We start from the raw sequence: 26,180 nt of genomic DNA, 5'->3' as shown, positions 1-26,180 counted from the left end.
GAGAAACGTAGAGATCGTTTTGAGGAGGGAAGGAGATTCACATTTTTGATTAAAGATTATGAGGGCATAGGCCTGTCACAGTAGCTACTTTTCATATGTCAGTTAATTGCCCCAGAAATAATGGCAATAGTCGATAGTATTGTCTTTTTAAGACCATTTATGTCATTGATTAGATATGACAATAAAATAGCATAATAATGCAAGTACATTCTTTCTAAGAACACAACTTTGATTTTTAAGAATATTAAACTCTTAACATCTTGTCAGTATGTCACGTAAGCAAGCGGCTAACGCATTGCAGTTGCACTATTGTTTATGGATGAATGATGTGTAGTGATGTCGGTTTTTAAACTCTTAATATCTTGTCAGTAAGTCATGTAATAATATATTATTTGGCAAAAATGTCACACACACACACGTAATGCATTTTATACCATACAAACTGTATATTCTATTCCCCTAACCTACCCCATTCCCTAACCCCAACCATCACAGAAATCCTTCTGCTACTTCACATTTTCAAGAAACATCATTCTGTTTGATTTATAAGCTTGTTTCCTCATGGGGACATCAAAATGTCCCCACAAGGTCACAAAAAGACTGGTATTCCTATCTGATAATTACCAGGTACACACAAACACACACACGCACGCACACACACACACACACACACACACACACACACACAGACACACACACACACATACACAAGAAGATCTATAAATTGAAGTATTTTACTTTCAGATAGTTTATCAGCTTTGTTTAAACCATAAGTTTCTCTCTTTGTTTCTTTTACAGTGCTGATTTCAAACATCCACTCTCAACAAACTCAAGGTGAATCAATTTATTTGATTTTAAAATATGTGTTTGATTGATTTAGCTTGTTTTGTAATTTGTATTATGCTGTACAAAAATTATTGCAATGTTTTTGTATTATTTTGATGTAATTTGCATATTGGTCTGCACAGTTTTATATGAAGTCAAACACGCCCGTCAGTATGGATTTTGAAATGACTTACAGTGAGAGAAAAAAAATGTTTTAGTGGCATAACATTGGTTATTGGAAACACTTTCATTTCATAATATTTTCACTAAAATTATATAATATTTAATACATTTAGTAAATATCGCTAAAGCTTTGTGCAAATCTTAAATAGAACCAGGCTGTTGTGAAGTGGAATAAACAGAAAATAATCTGCTTTGGTGCTCAGTACAAGCTGCTTGAAGTTATTGTGGGAAATATAGATATTGCTTTGATCTCAGAGAACAAATAAATTGCCTGAAGTAATTAGCAAATAGTTGTGCTGCTCTTCAACTTAAAATCCCCATAAAATGGAAGTTGCGATAGTGTTCGCTTTTGTGATGTATACCCGAGTGTGACAACTTCTGAAATGGGATAAATATATGTCGGGGTTTGGCACATTTGAAGTTAGGCGTTGCTAACAAAATGCAATTTGTCCCACCATAATAACTTGCTTGTTATTCCCTTCCTTGACCATGTGACCAAACCCAACATGATCATTTCAAACTGACCAATTAGAAGACCACCTTTAACCCCCAGTGTACTTAACCAATCAACTCTGCCAAAAGTCTTTAATCACAATAAGTGAGCACAGGAATGCATATGTTATAGATGAAGGATATGGGGGTTGTGACAGAGTAATAAATTCCTACATTTTCAATCTTACACCCCCCTCCTAAAAAAACATCTTGATGGCCTTAACATTCTTTATAAAACTCCACTGAGAAACAGTAAAACAAGCATGAATGAGAAATGAAAGCATGAAATGTCTAGATATTAAAGAGTTATTAGATGCAGTGCACGAAACTTACTGTGATACCTAAGCTGTTTGACACACAACTGAAGCCGCCTCAAGCCCTTGAGCAACAACAAATCAGTATTTTAATCATTTGAGCCATATGCATTCATCTTTAAGGGTTAGTCCACTTGTACATTTTGTACAATTACTGTTAATTTATCTCACCCTTATATGGACAATCAATACATATGTGACATTGAAAAATAAAGAAGCTTTTTAACTGAACTGTGGTCCTTGATGTCTCTAAAATCCTCAGGTGACATTGTTTCAGAAAGTTTAAAATACAGATGCAACACAAAAGTAATCCCAGCAGCCAGTGGCGGCGTTTCACGAAAACCTAGGGTATGGCAAAAATTCTTCGTACAAGAAGGCCATTCAAATAATAACGAATCTATGAAACCACATTATATCCATATGTGTACATACTCCACCAACCTGTATAAAATCATACTATGACTGCACGGATGTACACTTACTGACAACAATACGGAAGCAATACAAATGAAAAACAAAAATAGAAATCATGGTTGTTTAAAATGCTTTTCAAATGTTGTCAAGTGCAACTCCAGCAACAGATAAACTAAAACAAGATAATATCAAAACATACTGTAACATCCCTTCACAAATCTTGTCATGACAGCCGCCAATAAACACTTATAAAAACACAATAAAGACTAATGATGTGATAGAGCACACGTAGTTAACCCAGCCAGCTAACCAACTAAGACTAAATAAAACTCTTAGTAAAACAGGGCTAAATGCAAAAACAAGTCTTACCTTTTGTCGTCGTGCAGTTTTTATTCCACAAGTCACCATATTCAAAAACGCGCGCAAATAATTAATACAATTCACTTCGACTGCGCTACAATTTCCCAGTGTAAGAGAACATGTTTATTTATCCACAGAGAACAAATCATTTTACTTCTGGAATAATGTATGCAATATGCATTGCGCGAGTGTGGGGGAGAACCGTGAGTCTGTTTAAATGTTAAAACAAAAAAAGGAATTTACTTGCGAAAATAAAGATTATAACAACAGCGGTCATCATGAAACCTCATGCACAATTCAAGCTGCGCTGCAAGAACGACAGGTTGATGACATCAAAGTACCGCGAGGATGAGGCGAGAAATCATCGGAAGAGTTTGCTTTCAGACCGCTCTCGCGGCACGTTGATGTCATCCACATGTCGGTTCCTGTATTATAGCATGAAGTCGAGCACACGCGTAAATTATCCATATTAGTGATATACAAATGTTCAGAAATGTTCTACTGAAAATATTTAACATTATTTTTAATGAGCTTCATTATAGCCTGTTAATTTCTGGTGTTTTGTCTGAATGCTAGGGTATGGCAACTGCCATACCCTGCCATACGCAAACGCCGCCCCTGCCAGCAGCTCCCCGTGATATATTTATGTCTTATCAAGTAAATCAATCCCTGAACGAAACAGAAAATTATTTACAGCCTTTTTCCAGTAATCTAGCGTCTGCCAAATGTCCTTAACTTCAGGTGAATTTCAATCTCATCCATGTGTCCTATTGACTTAGAAGAGCAAAGTGCTTGAAATGAGAAACTCTGGATGGAGATGAGCAGTTATATCCCATAATACTGTATAGGTGTTTGATCACATTTTTCAAATGGAGTAATAAATAATGCCACATTTCTTTATCTGTGACGGACCTTTGTGTCTCCTTGTTGCCTGTACAAATTCTGAGTTTCTCAGGGTAGCTGGATAGAAATTATAAAGAGTTAAAGAGATGACGTCCAACCCCTGTGAGGATTTCAGCTGACAACAACTCTGAATCAACACAAAACTGACAAATATTTCTTATTGTACTTAAGATTTAAACATTGCTTTAACATGCTCATTGTTACCAGTTACAAGAAGATCTTGTTGAAAAACCTTCAAAGCTCTCAATGATTTTATATCGACAGATATAACACCAACTCTGACTGTGGAGCCACAGACGTCTGTGTTCATTGGAGACACAGTTACTCTGATCTGTGAGGTTCATCAGTCCACTGAATGGGAGTTTATCTTCAGAAGATCTCCACAACATGATTCCACTGAACCTACAGGAACTAAAACAATCACATCTGTAAAAATCTCTGATGGAGGAGAGTACATGTGCATAGCCAGAAACAAAGAAAACCCTCATGTTTACACACAATACAGTGAACCAATAACATTGACAGTACATGGTAAGTATTTGTACTCACATTACAGTTTTTTTTTTATTCGCTTTGGTACTATTTTCACAAGTAAGGTGTACATTTTCAAAACTCTTAGTACAAAAATCCAAACTGATCACACTTGTAACGCAGCTAGTCATTCTTTCAAAACCTGATGTAATGCTTTCAGTAAGTTGCACATGTGTTCAGTCCACATAGTCATTGTTTCAAATACAAGATTATTGTAATATGTAATGAGAACATTTGGTTTAATCACCGCAACACAATGGTATGATCTTCTTTCAGTTTAGTACTCTTAACAATCAGTTCATCCAACAGCAAACAATGCAAGATATATGTTTCAAATCAGCCTGTTTCAAAAGTGCTGAAATTAATATGCTACAGTACTATAAAATACATATTACACAGTTTCACATTAGGCAATACACTTACATTACTTATATAATCTATAATTTCCAAAATATCCATCCTATGTGTAATCAAGTGAAGGATCAATGAAGACATCCTCTACAATCATTTGAGCAAATTACAGTAGTTTTTATTTTTTTTCAGATATATTTGTAACATAGCTATACTTTCTGTAATGTAACTGAATGAGAACATAACATTTAGTGCACGCATAACATTACTGTAATTTGTATCAAGCCTGTCTTGAGCATTTGGCCGTAGATTTTTGTCCACCTCTTTGAGGTCTCTGTGGGTGCCCATGCCCACCTCTCTGACGGATCCCTTGTCCACAAGATCTTCTTCCTGTCTGTCCTGCTCCATGTTGAAAGAAATTGCCAGTGTTTACACCCCCACTTTTACAGTATATCTACTGTAATGACCAACTCTGGTTACCACTATGTAAAATCAATTAGCAATAAAGAGTATTTTATCATGTGTGGATACACATAATTTATATGTTTGTACAAACACACATTTTATTTCTGTAGTTCTTAAAATCCATATACTGTATATTGCCTAAATGAAAATACATACGTTTACCAAATGGTTCAGTGATTACAGTTTTTTTTATTTTTTTAAGTAAGGTGTACATTTTCAAAACTCTTAGTACAAAAATCCAAACTGATCACACTTGTAACACAGCTAGTCATTCTTTCAAAACCTGATTTAATGCTTTCAGTGAGTTGCACATGTTTTCAGTCCACATTGTCATTGTTTCAAATACAAGATTATTGTAATATGTAATGAGAACATTTGGTTTAATCACCGAAACACAACAGTATGGTCTTCTTTCAGTTTAGTAATTTTAACAATCACTTCATCCAACAGCAAACATTACAAGATACATGTTTCAAATCAGACTTAAAAGTCCTGAAATTAATATGCTACAGTACTAAAAAATACATATTACACTTACGTTACTTACATAATCTATCATTTCTAAAATATCCATCCTATGTGTAATCAAGTGAAGGATCAATGAAGACATCCTCTACAATCATTTGAGCAAATTACAGTAGTTTTTATTTTTCAGATATAATTGTAACATAGCTATACTTTCTGTAATGTAACTGAATGAGAACATAACATTTAGTGCACACATAACATTACTGGATCAAGCCTGTCTTGAGCATTTGGCCGTAGATTTTTGTCCACCTCTTTGAGGTCTCTGTGGGTGCCCATGCCCACCTCTCTGACGGATCCCTTGTCCACAAGATCTTCTTGCTGTCTGTCCTGCTCCATGTTGAAAGAAATTGCCAGTGTTTACACCCCCACTTTTACAGTATATCTACTGTAATGACCAACTGTGGTTACCACTATGTAAAATCAATTAGCAATAAAGAGTATTTTATCATGTGTGGTTACACATAATTTATATGTTTGTACAAACACACATTTTATTTCTGTAGTTCTTAAAATCCATATACTGTATATTGCTGAAATGAAAATATATAGGTTTACCAAATGGTTCAGTGATTAACCATTAAGATCAGTTGGATTTAGTGCTGGTCAATGTATTTACGCAAATGAGATGAGAAGCATATCAAAAGTATTGTGAGCATTGCATTGTGAAAGACAATTACTTCAAATGAAATGTATTTCTTTGATGACACAATGATTAAGTGTGGTGAAAAAGTGAATGTATAATTTTGTGTGTTGTACTAAGTCAATTGAAAATGTGATTACATGTTTGAAAAAACTGACTTTTTGATGATTTGCTGTGAGTTTTGTACTAACAGTTGTGAAGTTTTACCACATACTTGTGAAAATAGTACCAAAGCGAATAAAAAAAACTAACCATTAAGATCCGTTGGATTTAGTGCTGGTCAAATGTATTTACGAAAATGAGATGAGAAGCATATCAAAAGTATTGTGAGCATTGCATTGTGAAAGACAATTACTTCAAATGAAATGTATTTCTTTGATGATACAATGATTAAGTGTGGTGAAAAAAGTGAATGTATCATTTTGTGTGTTGTACTAAGTCAATTGAAAATGTGATTACATGTTTGAAAAAACTGACTTTTTGATGATCTGCCTTGAGTTTTGTACTAACAGTTGTGCAGTTTTACCACATACTTGAAAATAGTACCAAAGCGAATAAAAAAAACTGTATACAGTTTGCTCTGATATCACAATGAAAATTATTTTATATGACACTGAATGAGTGGCAATTACTTTTACAGGAGATAAAACATTCAGTGCTTTGGTTTGAATTTGGCAAAATATGTACAGCAAGACTTTATTATTTATATAAAATGTATTCAAAACATTATCCTAAACAGTTTTCCATATCTTAAATAATGCCACTTTTTAAAGAAAGCAGAAAAATTCCCTCAATATTTTGAATATAATTACATTTTAATATGTAGGCCTATATATTTAAATTCAAAATAATCCATACAGACATCAGATCAGATTTTTGTCTGTCAGATTTATCTGTGATATATGAATGCACTAAACATGATGTACCCGTTACAGTGACAAATTCTTGCTAAAAAAAACGTCTCATTAATTTTATCGACAGATATAACACCAACTCTGACTGTGAAGCCACAGACGTCTGTGTTCATTGGAGACAAAGTTACTCTGATCTGTGAGGTTTATCAGTCCACTGGATGGGAGTTTATCTTCATAAACCCTTCAAACACTAAATCCACTGAAACTACAGGAACTAAAACAATCAGATCTGTGCAAGTCTCTGATGGAGGAGAGTACAAGTGTATAGCCAGAAGAAAAGAAAACCCTCAGATTTATACACAATACAGTGAACCAATAACAGTGACAGTAAAGGGTAAGTATTTATACTCACATAATACACTTTGCTCTGAGATCACAATGAAAATTATTTTATTGGACACTGAACGAGTGGCAATTACTGTTACATGAGATGCAACATTCAGTGTTTTGGTTTGAATTTCGCAAACTATGTAAGATTAGTTATATAAAATGTATTCAAAACATTATCCTAAACAGTTTTTAATTTCCTAAATAGTGCCAAATTTGAAAGAAAGGAAAAAAGTCCCTCAATATTTTGGTTATAATTACATTTTAATTTGTATATATTTAAACAAATGTATCATTCAGATAATCGCTTTTTTATCAGTCAGTTGTATGAGTTTTTAGATTTATCTGTGATATAATGCACTATAATGCTTTACCAGTTACAGTAACAAAATCTTGCTTTGACAAGTCTCATTGATTTTATATTGACAGATAAACCAACTTTGACTGTGCATCATCAAACTTCTGTGTTCATTGGAGACTCAGTTACTCTGATCTGTGAGGTTCATCAGTCCACTGGATGGAAGTTTATCTTTATCAAATATCCAAACACTGAATTCACTGAAACTACAGGAACTAAAACAATCAGATCTGTGCAAGTCTCTGATGGAGGAGAGTACCGGTGCCAAGCCAGAAAAGAAAACCCTCATGTTTACACAGCATACAGTGACTCAGTAATAGTGACAGTACAGGGTAAGTATATGATACTCTTTGTTCTGAGAAATCAATGAACATTGTTTGATATGACATTGAATAAGTGGCAATTACAGTAGATGATACAACTTTTCAACTTTTAATGCTTTAAAGTAAATGAGGGCAATTATGTATTTCCCTTTCAGTCGGTCACTATGATGTCATGTTGTGACCGACGAATTGTGAACCCGCTTCGCGGGACCAATATACTTCGTGAGGCTACTAAAGCGCGAATGAACTTGGAATGCAGGTATTTGCATCTGCTGGCGTCGCTGTAGTGATTCAGCGAGAGGAAAGGCAAATGTTATTTAAAACACTATTGAACCTTCTACCAACTTATACAACTCAGAGTAACGCCTCATGTAAAAGAGAAAGAACTCTGTGTATGTTTTAAAGTGTCCATCTTATGACTGCCTTTCCACAAGTTAAATAGGTGTATGAGTTCCATAAAGCATGTTTCAAAAGTTGTTTGCTCAAAATAGCTTGTAGGAAAAGATTGTTACCCATCTCTAGGAGCCTCTGTTTCAGGGCAGTTCAGATTGTGCCGTTTTGAGCTAGTCATTACATATTTATGAGCTGCTGCTCCTTTGATCACGCCCCACTACTAACGTCATGTGCCCGTGCGCATGCTCAGTGGTATCGTGAGCAGTACAGACCATACTGTGTTATTATTTTATATATTATAATTATTAAGGGTTTATGTTGCCAACAGACAAATCATGCAGAAAAGTATCACTAATAAGTACAATACAGGAGAAGAAACTCATGACACACAATGATTCCAGAGTCAATTGTGATGTAGCAGTTTCAACAATACACTCATTTTCCCTGGACAATACTAACATATTCCTGCTATAAAACATTTTCAAACGCATTATTTTCGCAAATTACAGAAATTAAGACCCGGCAGGGGATGTATACTGCTTGTGGACCGCGTGCTAATTGCTAGAAGCTAGCGGGAGGTCCGGACCGGAAAGTTATAAGAGACTCGGGGGTACGTTAGCCTCGTCAGAAAAGCCGGGGCGGTAAGGCCCGGTCTCGGTTAGTTTGTCAAAAAACTTTTAGTTTGGCAAAGCACTATTACTTAGTTCTTGTAGAATTGTAAAATAAAGCCTTTAATTTTTTTTTACTTTCGGAACCACGCTGTAAACTATCTAGCCTGCAAAAATATCTATATAGCCTACTGTTTACAAACAATTTTATCATCACTATACATTTAAAAGGTATAATTTACGGGATTAGCATGAATGTATAATCTCTGTTTTGAGATACAGATGCTCAGTCTAGCATCAGTAATGTAGTATTTTGTGACAGAAGATGACAACATGCAAAATATAACGTGACTTCTTACCTTTTGTGTTGATACAACAATCGCGAATCGAATCCAGTCTATTTCAGATGTGTGAATGATACATAAAAGTCCAATAAAATACATCCAATGACCATTTTTGTCCACAAATGCGTATAATCCGTGAAATATAGATACATAGTCTGTTGTTTACATCAGATTTACATCTTCGACGTATTGTCCTCAGATTGTAGGCGATTATTTGCGTTGTAACACACTGTATATACGATTACTCTGGGTTCCAATAACCACGCGTTAAAACTTTGTTTTTAAAAGTAGGCAGGAGTATAATCCATAATATCCAAATAGCGCTGTTATTTCAGTGAGACATGATAACAGCAGGGTATCAGTGAAGTGACTGACTGCTCTGTGCTCTCTCTAGCTCCATGGTGGGTGGAGACCTGCGAGTGGGGTGGTGGGCGGGAAAATTCAAACTGAATGTGACGAAACGGTTTGTTACGTAACAACGGAGCTGAGTTTGAACTCGCGCAATCTGAGACTCAAGGCAGAGGACATTCAGAAACCAGTATCTCACTCAAAACAGCATGGATGGATTTTTTCCAAGTTTGTATGCTTGTGGGAGCATCAGAGACACAAAATAACACCCCAAAACCCAGAAAAAGTGAGTTTTTCATAATATGGGCACTTTAAGAAAACATACACATAAGAAAACTCTATCAAAAGTCCTTTACAAAAATGGAATGATCTCATATTTTGCTGAAAATTAGGTGTTTTTGAAGAAACCTACTCATATTGTGGTCGACTGAAAGGGAATGTCTCGATTATGGGTATAACACTCATTCTCTGAAGGAAGGAAACGTAAACATCACGTCCTGTCGCCACAGTTTGCTGTACCATTACTGAGGTTGGTTGGGCACTGATGCTCGGCTTTCTCAGCAAAAGTAGCTGATTTGGTATTGCACCTGCCTCTCATTAAATACTCGTGCAGCGGTGCAGTGCCAGCCAATGTAAATACCTGCATGTCAAGTTTATTGGCGCTTTAGTAGATTCTCGAAGTAGATTGGTCCTGCAAAGCATGTTCCCAATTTGGCGGTCAAGATGTGACTTCCACCTTTCCTTCCTTCAGGGAACGAGGGTTATATCCATAACTGAGACATTTTATTTTTTATAAATAGTGCTTAATTTAAAAAAAAAACATTTCCCTCAATATTTTATAATGTATTTTTAATCAGTTCATGTTTAAATAAACAAAATTCTAAATACATTTTATGCTGATTTTTCTTTTATGTCAGTAAGAAAACACCCCTAGAGTTCATTATACAGTGCACACACAGATTTCCTCTGTCAATCATACTGTATGAGTTTTTTTTAGATTCACTGTTTACATTGATTTTATATTGACAGATGTAAATCCAACTCTGTCTGTGCAGCCACAGACGTCTGTGTTCATTGAAGACACAGTTACTCTGATCTGTGAGGTTCATCAGTCCACTGGATGGGAGTTTATCTTTATCACACCATCAAAGACTGAATCCACTGAAACAACAGGAACTAAAATAATCAGATCTGTGCAAGTCTCTGATGGAGGAGAATACAAGTGCAGAGCTGGAAGAGGAAACCCTCAGGTTTACACCCAATACAGTAAACCAATAACAGTGACAGTACAGGGTAAATATTTATACTCACATAATACACTTTGTTTTTATAGCATGATAACATTATTTCCTTAGACATTGAACAAGTGGCAATAACAGTTACATAGGAAAAACTATAATATGATACAGCATATATGTTTTGCAATCAAGTAAGTGTTTATTTGACATTATTCTCAATGTAAATTGTTGTCATTGTACAGAAAGACCAACACCTCAAGTGTTTGTTTGGCCTGATTATCTCTTATTCAGAGGAGAAACTGTCAATCTCACATGTGTCATCAATGGAGGAGGAGTCAACAGCTGGCAGTACAGCTGGCATAAAGATTCAATCATCCAGCAGAATAAACTTCAGTATTACACAAGATCTGTTATTGAGTCTGACGCAGGTAAATACACCTGTAAAGGAACAGAGATCAGTGGATCAAGATACTCACACATCAGTAATGCTGTTACACTGACAGTATCAGGTGAGTCTGTATCACCATTCTCAATATACAGCCATATTTAACTTTTTATGATAATTTTCACTTCAACCTGTAGTATAGGTTAATGGCTTGGGATTAAAATTACTTCTACAAGAGGGGCCTGAGCTATACAACATGTACAACAAAATTTCATTATTATGAAATAAGATGTAAAAATTTAAACGACAATTGTATTGAAAGTTGAATATACCAATACATTTAAAGGCAGAGTGCATGATTCCTAAAAAAACACTTTGGAAAAGGTAGGGCCAACTACCAAAACACACTTGTAGCCAATCAGCAAAAAGGGGCGTGTCTACTAACTGACATTAGGTTTGTTCGACTTCATGCGGCGCTGCAAGAAACGACAACCGGATGACGTCAAAGTACCGCGAGAACGTTTCGAGAAATCATACGAAGTGTAATTTCGTCTCGCTCTCGCGGCACTTTAACGTCATCCGCCTGTCAGTTCTAGCGGCGCCGCAGAAAGTCGAACAAGCCTATTGTTGCCTGGGTTGTGTATGAGTGGGGCGGGTCTATCAAATGAAGGTTTAGATTCTATTGGGGTAAGGGTGTGTTTGTTTAGGTGATTTCAAATATCAACATTGGCTTTCAGAGATCATGCCTTTTATAGCATTTATTAGCAGGTATGCCTAATGGGCTATTATTTTATTTACAACACAATATCGAGACAAACTATTTAACTTTTTTAACAAACCAATGAAGAATTTCTTTAATGGAAGCAAATGAAGACACCAGATTAAGTGACCATTTTAATTTTAAATATATTTTAAAATGTAAATGTCATCTAAAAGGTAATTGACAATTTAGAGAGGAAGTTGGTGAGCTGTCAAAATGATGAAAATCATGGTATTTGTCAGGGTTGGAAATTAGCACCCGGCACCAGCCAAACACGGGTGATTTTGTGTCGTGGCGGGTAAACTCGCTTCACCTACCGGCCACCATGGCGGGTAAATAAAAATAGTTACTGTTTCACAAAGACACTTTTAGAGGAGCCAAACCTTCAAAAAATGTGCCGTTACATCGTAGGCATTAAGAGGTTTGCAGAGAAAACATCTCAGGAAGACCCAGTGGACAAAGAGGCGAAAGTCAAAAACGTTTTGTTTTTTTTATACGATGGAGAAAAGCAGACAGGGAGTCCTGCGATTGGTTCGTTTATGATGGTCCCGTACACACTGCATGTTATTCGGTTTTCACTTCACCTTTTAATGCTTAATCCTGTTGTGTACACACACAGTTCAGTAATTTACGGTGTTGACAACCGCGTTCTACAACCGAATTAACTCCCGCAAAATGCAGGTAGTGACAACCGCATCGTGTACATAACCAAACTGAACAACTAGTAGTTTATAAAGTGTTTAAACATGCCTCATGGACATGACGGGTCTCTCTTCTAAAAAAAAAATGCCTAGAAGGGGAAAAAGTCTTCTGTATGCGCGGTTCAGAAAACAACAGAGGTTGTGCTAAAAACATTCTCTGGGGGAGAAATCGTCAGACATCCATTATTTTGTTATTCAGCACCCCTGGGGCCCGTACCATGAAAATGGTTAAACAAACTCAGGGTTACAGGATTAGTTTCAGGTTGACAAAACCAAGCCAATGTGCAGGCCTTGTTGGTAAAAGCTATTTTCATGGTACCCAAAACCCAGGATTTGCACAAACTAATCCTAAACAAAGCTGGCTAACCAACTAAACCAGCTTCATGGTATAGGCCCCTGAACATATAGGTTCCCGCGCGCCTGGGCATGTTTGTTTAGGTGATTTCAAATGTCAACATTGGCTTTCAGCATCCTACCTTTAAATGTACAGTAAGTAGGATTTTCCCCCATCTATTGGTCAAAATTTTTATTTTCAATTCAAATGAATAGTGCTCTCTAGCGCCTCCCTTTGCTAAATGCATGTTGCAAGTACAGTAGCCATTGATCTCACTGATTTCCTTGTCCATTTCAGCTGGTTCATGTGTTCTGAATGAAAACGCATTGCGGTAGGCTAGTGCTTTTTGTCCCTCTCTGCTATTATAGTTTTTCAATATGGCGGAATGACATGGAAGACTCCTTGGCCTTACCCGTTCAATATAAATAAAGAAATTCTAAGCTTACAAAGAAAAGATAGATCACTTGCAGAGGTCATTTGACACCAACGAGGACATATTTATGAATAAATACATTGATTTTAACTAATAAATTATTTTAAAAAAACTACACATTGCCCATTTTACTTTTTGAATGCTAAAAGAAACATCATTGTTCACTGGAGAGACTGAAGTGTGAGGTAGAGGATCAGTACAGTAACTGGATATATCTGTGGTATAAAGACACAATTAACGTCTTTGAGACTGAGCATTACAGAGACTCTGTTTTTTTCTCCTGCAGGATTAAAACCAAAACCTAAACTCACATCAGATACTGAAGGATCTGTACTGACAGGTAACACAGTGACTCTGAAGTGTCACATTGATCAGTCTACTGGATGGAAGTTTTACTGGTACAACAACAACACACAAAACAGTGAGAAGACAACAACAGAAACAAACTCTTACACAATCCACAGTGTTAAAGTTTCTGATGGAGGTCAGTACAGTTGTAGAGCTGGAAGAGGAAAACCAGACTATTACACAGAATACAGTGATGGACTGTTGATAAATGTTACAGGTGAGACACAACATGAATTTTAAGTAGTGTGGATGCCATAAATCTGAGAGTCTGTGATAGGTTGTTAAAAATTATTTTTTAGACAAAAATATTTAGGTCCCCAATTCTTTTGGTATTCCAAACCTTTATAACTTTGTTTAGAATGCACCTGTTACACAAAATGAGAAATTGATGAAGATTAGCTTTAGAAGAATTGAAAAGACTATAATTTAATGCTTATATGTTGCTTTTGTGTCAGTATATTCCAGAGTGAACGCGGCGTACGTGTTTTAGACATTTTAAAGTGTTACTTGTGGCCTTTCAACGATTAAAAGGCTCAAAATGATTTAAAAGGACTGTCCTCATGGTTTGGAGACTATGTAACGCAATCTGTTTCTTCGGCTTGTCGAGTCTGCGATAAATAACGCTCAACTAGTGCTGCCACTAACGACTAATTTTCTAACGACTAATCTTTCGACTAATTTTTCGAATAGTCGACTATTCTAAACGACTAATTAAAAAAACTCAAGTGTTTGTTATTTCATTGTGTCCATTTTATTTTGAACCCACCGGTGTCATAAACAATATGAATAACTTAAATGTTACCAAATAAAAAATTACAATGTAAACAATATAAATAATAATAAAAACTTCCAGTGCAAAGTAGATGCTTAACAGAAATATGAAATGTTTCACTTCTACTCTTTGATCTTATATTGCATTTTAACACAACTGAATGCTATTTTACATATTATCTGTTCTGTTGTAGCCTATAAAATAGTGACTAAACATGACCCATCACCTCGTTTTTTATCCAACCAGTTGTTCCTTTAACTGCTGCTAAAATCCTGATTTAGATATGCAAAAATCACCATACATTTACATTGTAGCTTTACTGCTGTTGCTCTTCTCATAATTGTTGTTGTGTTTTGAGCCATTTCTTGATTTTAAATGCGAGTGATATAGCGCAGACAATTCGGTGCAAATTCAGAAATATAAGAGAATACACTGTTGTTGTTACATAGACTACAGAACACGGCATACAGCATCATAGGGAGGGAGAAAGCTCGCACACAGACTCACACTACTGCTAATCTTTCTTCAAGTCATGTTAACTCGATCAGTCGTCTTTGTCAGAGACATCTGTGAATGTTGACGTTTACGCAAAAAAGAAAGTACATTAAAAACACTGCCACCTTTTCACTGTCACGTAAGAGAGAGGCGCGCGCGGTCGAGGCGCTGCAAGCAACATGAGTGATAGAGAGAGAGAGAGAGAGAGAGAGAGAGAGAGAGAGAGAGACGCGCTGAACACTCGCAACAATGAATTGAGCTGTTTAAAATAGTAAAATAAAAATGTAAATGGGAATCATGAAAAATCTATTTGTTGCGTCCAGTGTTGATTCCGTGGCGGAATCACGAGCAAACACTGATAGCCTTTAACATCCAAAGACAGAGTCATTGTACTTCTCAAAAGAGTTAATAAAACAGTACTGACTAGCTCGCCGTTTCATTAATAATCATATAACAGTTACTTACGTTGTCCTATTCTCTGTGGGTGTATCGTCAATAACTCCCGAGTGTTTTCGTTTGAGATGCTCGTGCATTGTCGTTGTGCTCCCGTGATAAGCCAGCGACGTTTGGCACGGTGTAACAGACCACTCTTTTATCACAACTTGGCTTAAAATACTTTCATACTTCGGAAGCTTTCCGACTCATAATTCCATAGACTCACCTGCCACCGCCAATTTTTCAAAATTAAAGCAGTGAAGGCAGGGGGAGAGGGAAGAAAGATGATAGCGTAGCAGATTAACCAGCAGGGCGCGCACAGCGCACAGACTGGTGTGGAGGTGAATTACATTGAGCCATTTGAGACATGAGACAGAATTACAGTGGGCCGTTTGAGACGGAAAAAAATAAATATGCGACTCCTCGACTAAAAAAATTGCCGTCGACAAATTTTCATCGTCGATTACGTCGACTACGTCGACTATTCGCGGCAGCACTACGCTCAACAGGTCGATGCCTCTTGATTCCTGCTTTCTGCGCATCTATGATAGGATTGAACGTATATTACATCCCAACTGGCTCTGGACTGTACGGGGGAGTTGATAATATTATCCCTGCTGTTGGTCTTTGTTTGTTTGTCTCTCCATGCTGATTGTCAGCTTCAATCAGATCTTATCCGTCAACCTGCATGCTCAGACTATTATTTTTTCTTCAACGTGGTTCTACACTATTCATCATCTGATTTATTACGTTTAAAATCTTCGCTCTGCTTGCCAGCCGGAGTTTATAAATGAAGAGTTTCGTTGCAAAACGAGATAAATCCATTTTTTAACATTTTTGTCAAAACATATTTATTATTATGTTATCATGTTATTATTTTGTTTTATGGTGCTACTTAGCTGTATTTATTAAGTTATGAAGGTTAAATCAAAACAAACCAACTGCAGTTGCATTGAAATTAATTGGAATGCACAACCAAAAAAACAGATTTCTGAACAATTAAAAAAACGGTGGTAATCTCGTTTTGCAACGAAACTCTTCAAATATTGTGCTGCCCTGGGAATTACGTGTCAGCCACGGTATGTGCATCGTATGTGCAGCTTTCAATCAGCTTCATTTGACTATTACATTCCGGTCATCTGGTCTTCACAACACCATCCCCCAATTATCTAAATATTGTGAAACGGGGTGTCAGTTTCAACAAGTTCAGCATGTTAAAATATACTACCATTGTCCTGTCGGGAAAGTCTGAAATAACTTCTATTAAAATGGGTCTCTTAAATGCTCTTTCTATCAAACAAGCCTTTTATTTCTTTGTTTATTAGTGAGACTTGGTTGAATTCTGGTGATCAAATGGCTTTGGATGAGCTGACACCAACTGGCTGTGGCTTTCTGAACTCTCCCCAGGCCACTGGACGAGGCGTTGGTGTAGCCACTGTTTTCAGAGACTCTTTTAAATGCAAATTGTTATCCACAGAAATATATTCAAGTTTTGACGTACAGTAGCTTCTTCTGTGCCTTGGTATATAGACCTCCTAAACTGAATAAGGATTTCACCCAGAATTTTTCTGATTTTCTCTCTGGATTAGTGTCTCGTTGTGATAAACTTTTGGTCCTTTTAATGTTCATTGGATTTTAATTTTCATTTATGCTTCCCATCGAAGCCACTGGTGAATTAATTTCTTTCTCTTATTGAGACTTAATTTCACACAACATGTCACTGGTTCTACTCATAAGAAAGGTCATACATTCGATCGTATCTTTCAATCTGTCTTGTCTTGTCTCAGCTAGGTTTTTAACAGGACCTAGGAAGAGGGACCATATTACACCCATACTGCAATACTTACAATGGCTTCTTGTCAAATTTCGAATAGATTTTAAAATTCGCTTGTTTGTCTTCAAGGCAATTTCAGGATTAATTACTCAGTACATTATTAAACTTCTTATTCCTTACTCCAGTGGTTCTCAAACTTTTTCCGCGTGCGGCCCCCTTGTGTACGGTGCATTCCTTTGTGGCCCCCCTAAAGAAAATTTATGACAAAAACTGTTCTACAATTTAACTTTTTAATTAAACAAAACATATTAAGTTATACAAATTAGTGCTGTTGGTTAGTAGCCTTATTTTTGTTAAGGTTTATTTACACAGAATTCGTGATAAATGAATGTATTTTATAAAATGTCATTAAACTGGGGCCCCCCTGGCACCATCTCGCAGGCCCCTTGGGGGACCCAGACCCCAGTTTGAGAACCACTGCCTTCCTCTTCCTCTAGAGTTCTTAGGTCATCAGACCAAAGGCTTTTAAAGGGCCCTCGCTGTAATTTTAAAAAGCAACGAGAGAGCGCTTTTTCTGTGGTAGGTCCTAAACTTTGGAATAGTCTCCCACTCCATGTGAGGGCAGCTTCTTCAATTGCTATTTTTAAATCTTATTTAAAAACTTATTTTTTTTAGCATTTGAATGTTGAGATTGGTTGGGTTTATGCAACATTAAATGTTGTTTTCTTTTTAATGTTTTCATTTTATTTTTGTTAAGCACTCTGGAGCAACGGCTGTTGTTTAAAAATGTGCTATATAAATAAAGTTGCTTGCTTGCTATATGGATAGCCTTGGTCCTTGTTCACCTTTATTAAACTAAAACATTTGCCTGTATATTTTTCAATATTTTTTGTGCTTCTATGGATGAAAGACCTTCATGCAGGTTTGAAACGATGTTCTTATTTTCACAACCCAGTTTTTTGGTCAATTAAGAAAGTTTAGCTTTTATCATTTATTAAGATGGTCATTTTTTTGCACAATTTGCATTTGCACTGGTTATAAAAGAATGTATTTCTGCTTTTCCAGCCGCAGGGTCTTCATCTAGTGGTCCTATTGTTGGTCTGTGTCTTGGTCTGAGCATCGTGTTTTTGATCTTTTTCTTGGTCCTGCTGTGGTGCTACAAAAACAAAAAACTCTCTCAGTCTCCGTCAGCTTTCAGTCCACAGCAGAACATCAGTCAAACATCAGATCAGAAACAGACTGAAGATGGTTATAATCACCTGCATACTGGTCAGTTTACTGTAGATTTATACAGTATTATCAGTGCCAGAAATCTGCTTTTATAAGAGCTGATGGATCCCAACATATACCCAAAACACCCTAGTAACTGCATAGCAACATGCTAGAAACACTATCACTAATGTTTAGTCAATATCAACATATTAAACAATATTTCTATTAAGGCTTTACAAGACCTAAAACTTTGACATATTGTCTTTTTAAGCTTTATTAATTATTTTATTTTCTACAGGAGAGGCTCATCTTTATGACTCTGTTAATACAACAGACAATAAAGACACAAGCACAGGTAACATATTGATGTTATTTAATGTTGTTCATCTCATTACAGTAAAACAATTTTTAAGGGTCAAATACTTTTCCTTTCTCAGTGACTCAGAAACACAAGAGCCCATGTAGAAACTACTAGAAGAGAAAACTATTAATCATTTATTTTATTCTTCACTTTAGACAATGTAAATGAATCAGCTGATCTCACCTATGCTGATATTGAACTGAAACCTAGGAAAGAAATGAAGAAAAAGAAAGAGAAGAAAGGTAAAACAAAACCTCATGATCAACAGAGATATCCAAACATTTAAAATAACACATTACTGTACCATAAGTTATTTATCATGCTGGAATAACATGTTGAATCACTTTATGTTGCTTCATGTTGCTTTTATTGAACTGATCTATAAACAGAAAGATAATATGTTTAATATCTGTTTAATCTATATTTTAAATATTTCTGTTTAATATCTATTAACAGGAAGCTAAACTGTCTTCTTTGCTCGGAAGTTACACTAATTGTCAAAAGAGATGTATGAATGTTGAGTTGTTTATAATGAAGTTTCTTGTCATTTTTAGGGAATAACAGTGAAGGTGGTGATATTGTGTACCCTGAACTGAAGAAACCGAATGATGAAGGTGAGATACAAAAGTATTAAACAAATATGAACCAAACAGCATCTAAAAGCTTTACTTAGTATCGGTGTTCAGTATCCATTTTAGTATTTTGCTTTTTTTCAGATGTTGCTGGATCTGTTGATGTTACTTATGCTCAGATTAAAAGATCATAGGAGAAAATGATACCAATATAGTAACTAATGCTTAATATTATCAATTCATACCTTCATGCTTACTATTGATTTTTCTAATAGCATAAAGGAGAATAGGTGCGGTTTAGCACTTAAAATGGTTTTCCTATGATTACAAGCAAGTGAACCACTTTGAGTTAGCACCTTTTTTTTAAAGAGTGTACATTAATAAACTTTTCAGTACATTATATACTCATAATGGCACAAATGCCACAGCAAGGCTGTTGATCTCTAAACGCTTTGTTTGTCTCTTGATACTTTTTCAACCTAATGGTCTAAAAGGGTACATGATACAAAAGTAATATTTTTCTGTACACTGTAACAAATGTCTGTAAAATAAACAAATCCTTACTGTAGACATTTGTGCAGAATTCCGAATTATGTAAATTAAATCCTGTGTAAACTCACCATTTATAACATGGACATTTCCTTAAAAAATTATTCAATTATCAAAATTCTGTTTGTTATCATTTATTTATATTTTGTTACTGTCATGAAATGCCTTCATTTATTTTCAAATAAAAATAGGGTGCACCAAAGTCCCTTTAGGCAAGTCACGCTACTAGATGGCCATCTTTGCAACGCCTTAGGGAAGTTATTTTAATCATGCAAGTGTTATCTACTTTAATAGGGAAAGACAAATATCTCTAAAATTACATGCTAAAGTCACAATAAAACCACATCTCTCTGACCAACAATTAAAGCTTGCATCTACTGTACCATAACTTTCTTTCTTAAGCTCAAATTGAGTTAATTAAACAATTATTTTGTAGTTTCAGCTTCTGTTAATGCACACAGGTTGGCAAGCACCAGGGTTGCCAGGTTTTCATAGCAAAACCTGTCCAATTGCTACTACCCCAAAACTTGCCCAATCGAAACTTTAATCATTATTCTCCGATTATTCACCATCAAAAGTCAGGCCCCTATAGTGTACAGTGATTATAATTACATTTTATATTACCGATTTTACCTTATCTTGCAGACTGCAATAGTTAAGTGTTTCTGTTATTAACTTACTATTATTCTCATGGATTTTGTTGCGTATTTGACATTTGTTATCTTGTTTAATAAAAGACTTAAAGTTGATAAAAATACTGTATCATGTTAAAAATGTGTTATGCTTATGTGATTGTATTGTGCAAATTTGTACAGAATTTGGGATTTTAAAACTATTTTGTGTTTTCCCTTCAGTTTTTTACTGTACTTTTAGTTTGTTACAGTTCTTAAGAATATTCTCACCATACTTATTTGCATTATTAATTCTCACTTTGCGCTTTCTGTAAATAAAGATAAAACTTAACACCAGTTGTAGTCGTAGTTAACTTATCAGCTTGTTAATGTCACTATTTGCACCCGTTATTACCATTTTATCTGAAGACTGTTCTGATAAAAGTTATATTTGATACACATGAATTTGAAGAGTTTGTTTCCAAAACGCAATAAACGCCATTTAAATATATATATATATACAGGGTGCGATTTGTGAAAAAAACAGAGGGGGGGATGTTTTCATAGGCGTCGATTTTGGCGACGGTGGGTACCCACCATATTTCGTCATGAGTAATTTTGTACCCACCACTAGTTTTAACTTTTTTGACTGTTTTCAGTGGTTATGAAGAGCAATAGAGAAATTTGGTAATCATTGTCCGACCTAACAAAAATCCATTATAATATTATTATTATTTTTTTTTATATTTCTAATTAAAATATTTCTAATATTCAGAAATGCGCCCCCCGCTCACGAGCTCTGATCGGAGCAAACCCGAACCTCACTGTCTGCTGAACTTGCGCAGAAACATAAAAATATAACCAGCTTTTCAAAATGGTTTTAAAACTAAACATTTATACTATTTTAGCACAAATTATGAGCTTATTGACGATTTTTTATAATTCTTGACATAATGCGTCTCTGTCCACAGCACATTTCAAAACATTTTAATTCATAAAAATAAATCATGAGAACATGAACTCATCACTGCATTTGCAGGAATTGTAAAATCTTTTTTCTTATTAACTCATGAAGCAGCCTAACGCAATATTTTTACTCTAATAGCTTATCTTTCACCACACATATGAACTGTGATCATGCACAACGAAAAAACATGCAAGAATTAAATCTTGAATGGCAAAACTATATGGCACAACGTAGTGTCAACTTAAACATAAATATGAACAATGTATTGATTGCAAAGTTAAACCATTACAGTAGAAACAGTTTTAATGCTGCTTTTAAAGTAATAACATTAACTTTACACCGCGATGCTGAGCTACAGTGAAATGATAGAAGAGTCAGATGCATTATGTGTTAGTCACTTAGCCTCATTTGCGCAAACTGGCCGCGCCCGCGCCTCGCTAAACGCCTCATCGACATTTATCATGTGTAACTTCGGCCATTTTCAGTGGTGTGACTGGGACACTAACTCTGCTTGTCATCATAAACAGATAATCAGATTGTTATGTTTATTCCCGCTTTATTAATATGCGGCTGAATATGCTGCATTTCATCGTTTCGACACACAGCTCCATAACCATCTCGCAAGTGTTGATAAGCTATTATTCGTGAGGTGTAACCGGGTCTGTAACCAATCAGATAGCACCGTGGGCGGGACATTGAGCAAGTCTGCAGAGTGGTGAATACAGAGAGGCTGCGCGGCAGCTGTATCAGAGCCAGCCAAAGTAGCGCATTTTAAAACAAAATTTACTTTAATCAAACCACGGATCCGTGTTAAGTTTTGTGATCCGTCTCGCCTCTAGTGTAGTAGCACTGATCACTTTGAGGGGGGGATAAATTTATCCCCACCGGGGATAAAAATAATTAAGCAGAGGCAGGGATACATTGACCAGAAAGGGGGAAATCCCACGCATACCCCTCGGCAAATCGCACCCTGTATATATATATATATATATATATATATATATATATATATATATATATATATATATATATATATATATATATATATATATATATATATATATATTTGTCTCTGCGAAGTGCATTAAAACCCTTAAAATGCATGGCTAGCCGTGGATTATCCCACTTATACTGTACCTTGGTTATTTGCCAAGTTAAAGCTGTAATTAATGTTTACAGTGTAATTTTTTAACAGACGGGTAAAAATGACGGTAATTTTCTTAAGTTAAGGCTCGCACTCCATCCGCTTTAAATAAAGTAGGCTAGTGCTGAAATAAAACCTGCACATTTTAAAGAGAGACGCACTTATGTCTCTGCAAGTGTAACTGTGTTACTATGGTTACCAATGTTTATAGTAGCAGATTAATTTCTAACTGTAATCAAACTGACTGGAACTACCTGTGCATTAAACGGTTTTAATGCACACCTTCCAGCCAATCAGAATCGAGTATTTAAACAGACCATGGCATAAATACAATAATTGTTTATAAACAACTAATATCATGCTGATAAAAATATGCTGATTTAGCTGATTTATTTATTCTGCTACTATATATTATTACAAAAATGAGATAAAAGTACAGAATATATACAACATAATCTGCTTAGTTAATGTTTATAATAGTTTGTGATGTGTTTGCGCATACTTTTGTTTTATGTTTTAAATGAAAAAGAAAATACTTTAAAAAATAAGCAAATTATTTTATTAGCTCATGTCTCCACCTAGTGCATAATAAGCAATGTAAAAATATTTTCATAAAACCAAAACAATACTCAATACACGTAGTCCTCACACTGGTTCATACATGTGTTAGGTGTAGTAAATATTAACTGTTTAAATCATGTTTTATGCGTGCTCCCACTACACTGTTTTCTACCGGCTGGCTATTGAACCGGAAGTCTCGCACCAGAAAGGAAATACATCACATCACTTACTTCTGCGTTCGAGAAAAAGGTGGGTATCACAGATGTCTGCCTCTCTTTTAACTTTATATTAGGCACTGCTTAAATTGTACTACTTTTTAATATTGATCCTGATGTTTTTGTTTTAGACATTAATGAGAATTATTTGTCAAAATTTTGCTGTCCTGTTTGTGAATTAAAAGTTATTTAAATAACGCTTTCACAAATTTAAAACTAATGTCAGAACCTTAGAGACAGGTGACTTAAAGGGACTTTTAGTAATCAACAACTGCCCACCCTTGACTTCTGCATCATTTCAAGTCTTATATTCAATCGTTTGTTTATGGACAGTCTAAATAAAGTACTTTTAAAATGACAATTTATATTAACATTGCTTGCTCTTTTAGACCCAATGAAAAATATTTTTTTGTTATTTTATGCCACTTAAATCGCAAAAGATTATTAGATCTTGTATATGATGACTTCGTTTGAAGAGTGTGTGCTTCTGCTCTTTGATATTTTGGTTCATGACATGATTGAGGCCACATGTTAAGGTGTGAACATGTTGCTAAGTAAAGTCTGTTTGTGTCTTGCAAACATCCTCAGACAAATTGAAAAGTATGATCGAATTCTCATGCTATATGTTATAATAGAAAATGTTATAATGGGAACTATGACAAACCCTTTATTTAATATTCACATGTATTCAGTTATCTTAAGAACCATCCTGCTCTCACGAATTTCTGTGGCAACATTCTCACGGATCTCCACGAGAAGACGGCCCTGCCACGGACCTTCTTTTTCATAAAATGACATCCCTATACAAACCCAACTACCCCAACCCCAACGTCAGGCGACAATTGTTTAAAGTTTAGAAAATATAAAAAATACATCAGAAAAAATACTATAAACCAATACTTAAAGTGACATACTAACGCAAACACCAAATCCAACCCTAAACCGAAGCGGCAATGGTTTGAAAATAGGAAAAAGCAGTTGAGTAACCAATCCGTGAGAATGCCACGGAAAAATTAACAAAAAATTCCGTGACCATCCCATGGAACTTTGTGAGATTATATTGCAAGAGCAGACCTAAAATAAAATAATATCCCATTTTTCATCATTGTACAGTATGAATATATTCACGGGTAAGGTTGTGCATCACAGGATAAGTTACATATGAGCTTTTCTGTCTTATAGAGTACTTTTTTAACATTGAACTCCTAACATGTCTTCCAGCTCTCAATCTTTATTTCTAGTGACTCATTTCTTGTATACAATACACTTGTCAAGTGTTACACTGTTGCCATCTACAGGTCATAACAGGAATAACAATTAATCACCACATGCATCTGATGATTCAGACTCAATCAGGATGAGCTGAGTTGAAGTTTATTTGCCATTTGTACTAGTACAGCAATACAGGTACATAGAAATTTTTGTAGCAGAGCTCTCTGAGTCAGCATTAAAGGAAAACAATAGAAAAGTCAACATAAAAGAACAACTGACAGACTACACACAATAAATAAATACACACAATAAATAGACTCTTAAGAAATACAATCAACGAAAAGCAGCACAAGCCTATATTAGTCAACTCACACATTCGAAATTATCACTATAACTGAGATATTGCACTAAAAAAAACATCCACAGGCCTAAACATTGAATGTGCAGGGTGGTGTGTCCCCCTGAGAATGTTCTTAGCTTTCTTCCTGCAGCGTTGTATATATATAAACTGTCCATGGATGGAAGGTTTGCTCCTATTACCTAATCTGCGGTCTTTACAACTCTTTGGAGAGCTCTCCTTTCTGGCTGGGTAGTGCTTCCAAACCAGACAGATCACAGATGCCATTTGTTAGGATGCTTTTCACAAGTCCTCTATAGGCCTGGATGAGTGGCTTGCGGCTAAGTCCTGCCTTCCTTAGCAGCCTAATAAAGTAAAGCCGCTGTTGGGCCTTCTTCACTGTGGTGACAGTGTTTATGGTCCAACTCAAATTAGATGACACATGCAGGCCTGGGAGCTTGTGACTCTCAACTTTTTCCACCTCAATCTTCTTAATGATCAATGGCTGTTAAAGGGGACATTCCATGAAAATCAGACTTTTTCCATGTTTAAAGGACAAGTTCGGTATTTTACACTTAAAGCCCTGTTTTCAGATTGTTTATGATGAAATAGAACGGTTTTGACTGAAATTTCGACATATGCGGCTGCCCCGAGAATTTTCGGGTGTTTGTTTTTCACCTCTCACCTCTACAATGGGTATATAGGTGCACTGGAACAATCCTTCCTAAAATGCATTAAACTTTCATTTACAAAGACGTGAAACTCAGTGAGTGGTCAGAGGTGTTCACTGATATGCTCACACAAAAATCGCTGCAAAAGATGCTTTCCAACAGGTGTTTTAGCATTCGTTGTTAACTTGTGAACCTATTTTTCCAAATCCCTCAGACCCGTATATTCTTCCGTTGAGAGCTTGAATAATAGACACTCCAGCCCAGGTGGTGGCGATAATCCGCCTTTGCCAATTGCAAGAATAGAAACAAAGTCCCCTGCACGGAGTAATACCGTACCTCACAGCACATCTAATACAAGTCAATGGAGTTGGACAAAAACTACGATAAAACCTGTTGGAATGCGTCTTTGCAGCGATTTTTGTGTGAGCATATCAGTGAACACCCCTGACCACTTGGTGAGTTTCACGTCTTT

General features: G+C 35.7%; 2 protein-coding genes across 2 annotated transcripts; both read left to right on the top strand.

Annotated features, from left to right (window-relative positions):
- The first annotated feature begins 268 nt into the window (after positions 1-268).
- Positions 269-11,409, top strand: LOC141362736 (cell adhesion molecule CEACAM5-like). The gene is made up of 7 exons (XM_073864938.1): positions 269-275; positions 799-834; positions 3,756-4,022; positions 6,988-7,254; positions 7,677-7,937; positions 10,651-10,914; positions 11,102-11,409. Exons 1-7 carry the CDS (start codon positions 269-271, stop codon positions 11,407-11,409), a joined length of 1,410 nt encoding a protein of 469 aa, XP_073721039.1.
- A 920-nt stretch (positions 11,410-12,329) lies between these two features.
- On the top strand, positions 12,330-20,908 carry LOC129425714 (uncharacterized). Its single transcript, XM_073864937.1, has 7 exons — positions 12,330-12,336; positions 13,759-14,037; positions 18,362-18,565; positions 18,807-18,863; positions 19,025-19,111; positions 19,424-19,483; positions 19,586-20,908. Exons 1-7 carry the CDS (start codon positions 12,330-12,332, stop codon positions 19,633-19,635), a joined length of 744 nt encoding a protein of 247 aa, XP_073721038.1. The 3' UTR covers positions 19,636-20,908.
- Positions 20,909-26,180: the final 5,272 nt, after the last annotated feature.

This window comes from Misgurnus anguillicaudatus, unplaced genomic scaffold (assembly GCF_027580225.2).
Source record: "Misgurnus anguillicaudatus unplaced genomic scaffold, ASM2758022v2 HiC_scaffold_29, whole genome shotgun sequence".
Lineage (NCBI taxonomy): Eukaryota > Metazoa > Chordata > Actinopteri > Cypriniformes > Cobitidae > Misgurnus > Misgurnus anguillicaudatus.
This window is presented reverse-complemented; position numbering and strand designations above follow the sequence as displayed.

What these genes read in the sequence shown, in the direction of transcription:
- LOC141362736 (XM_073864938.1), top strand. An exon ending in CCACTCTCAACAAACTCAAG is followed by an intron (nt 835 to 3,755) that starts GTGAATCAATTT and finishes TTATATCGACAG; the next exon opens with ATATAACACCAACTCTGACT. An exon ending in AATAACATTGACAGTACATG is followed by an intron (nt 4,023 to 6,987) that starts GTAAGTATTTGT and finishes TTTTATCGACAG; the next exon opens with ATATAACACCAACTCTGACT.
- LOC129425714 (XM_073864937.1), top strand. An exon ending in TTATAATCACCTGCATACTG is followed by an intron (nt 18,566 to 18,806) that starts GTCAGTTTACTG and finishes TATTTTCTACAG; the next exon opens with GAGAGGCTCATCTTTATGAC. An exon ending in CAATAAAGACACAAGCACAG is followed by an intron (nt 18,864 to 19,024) that starts GTAACATATTGA and finishes TCTTCACTTTAG; the next exon opens with ACAATGTAAATGAATCAGCT.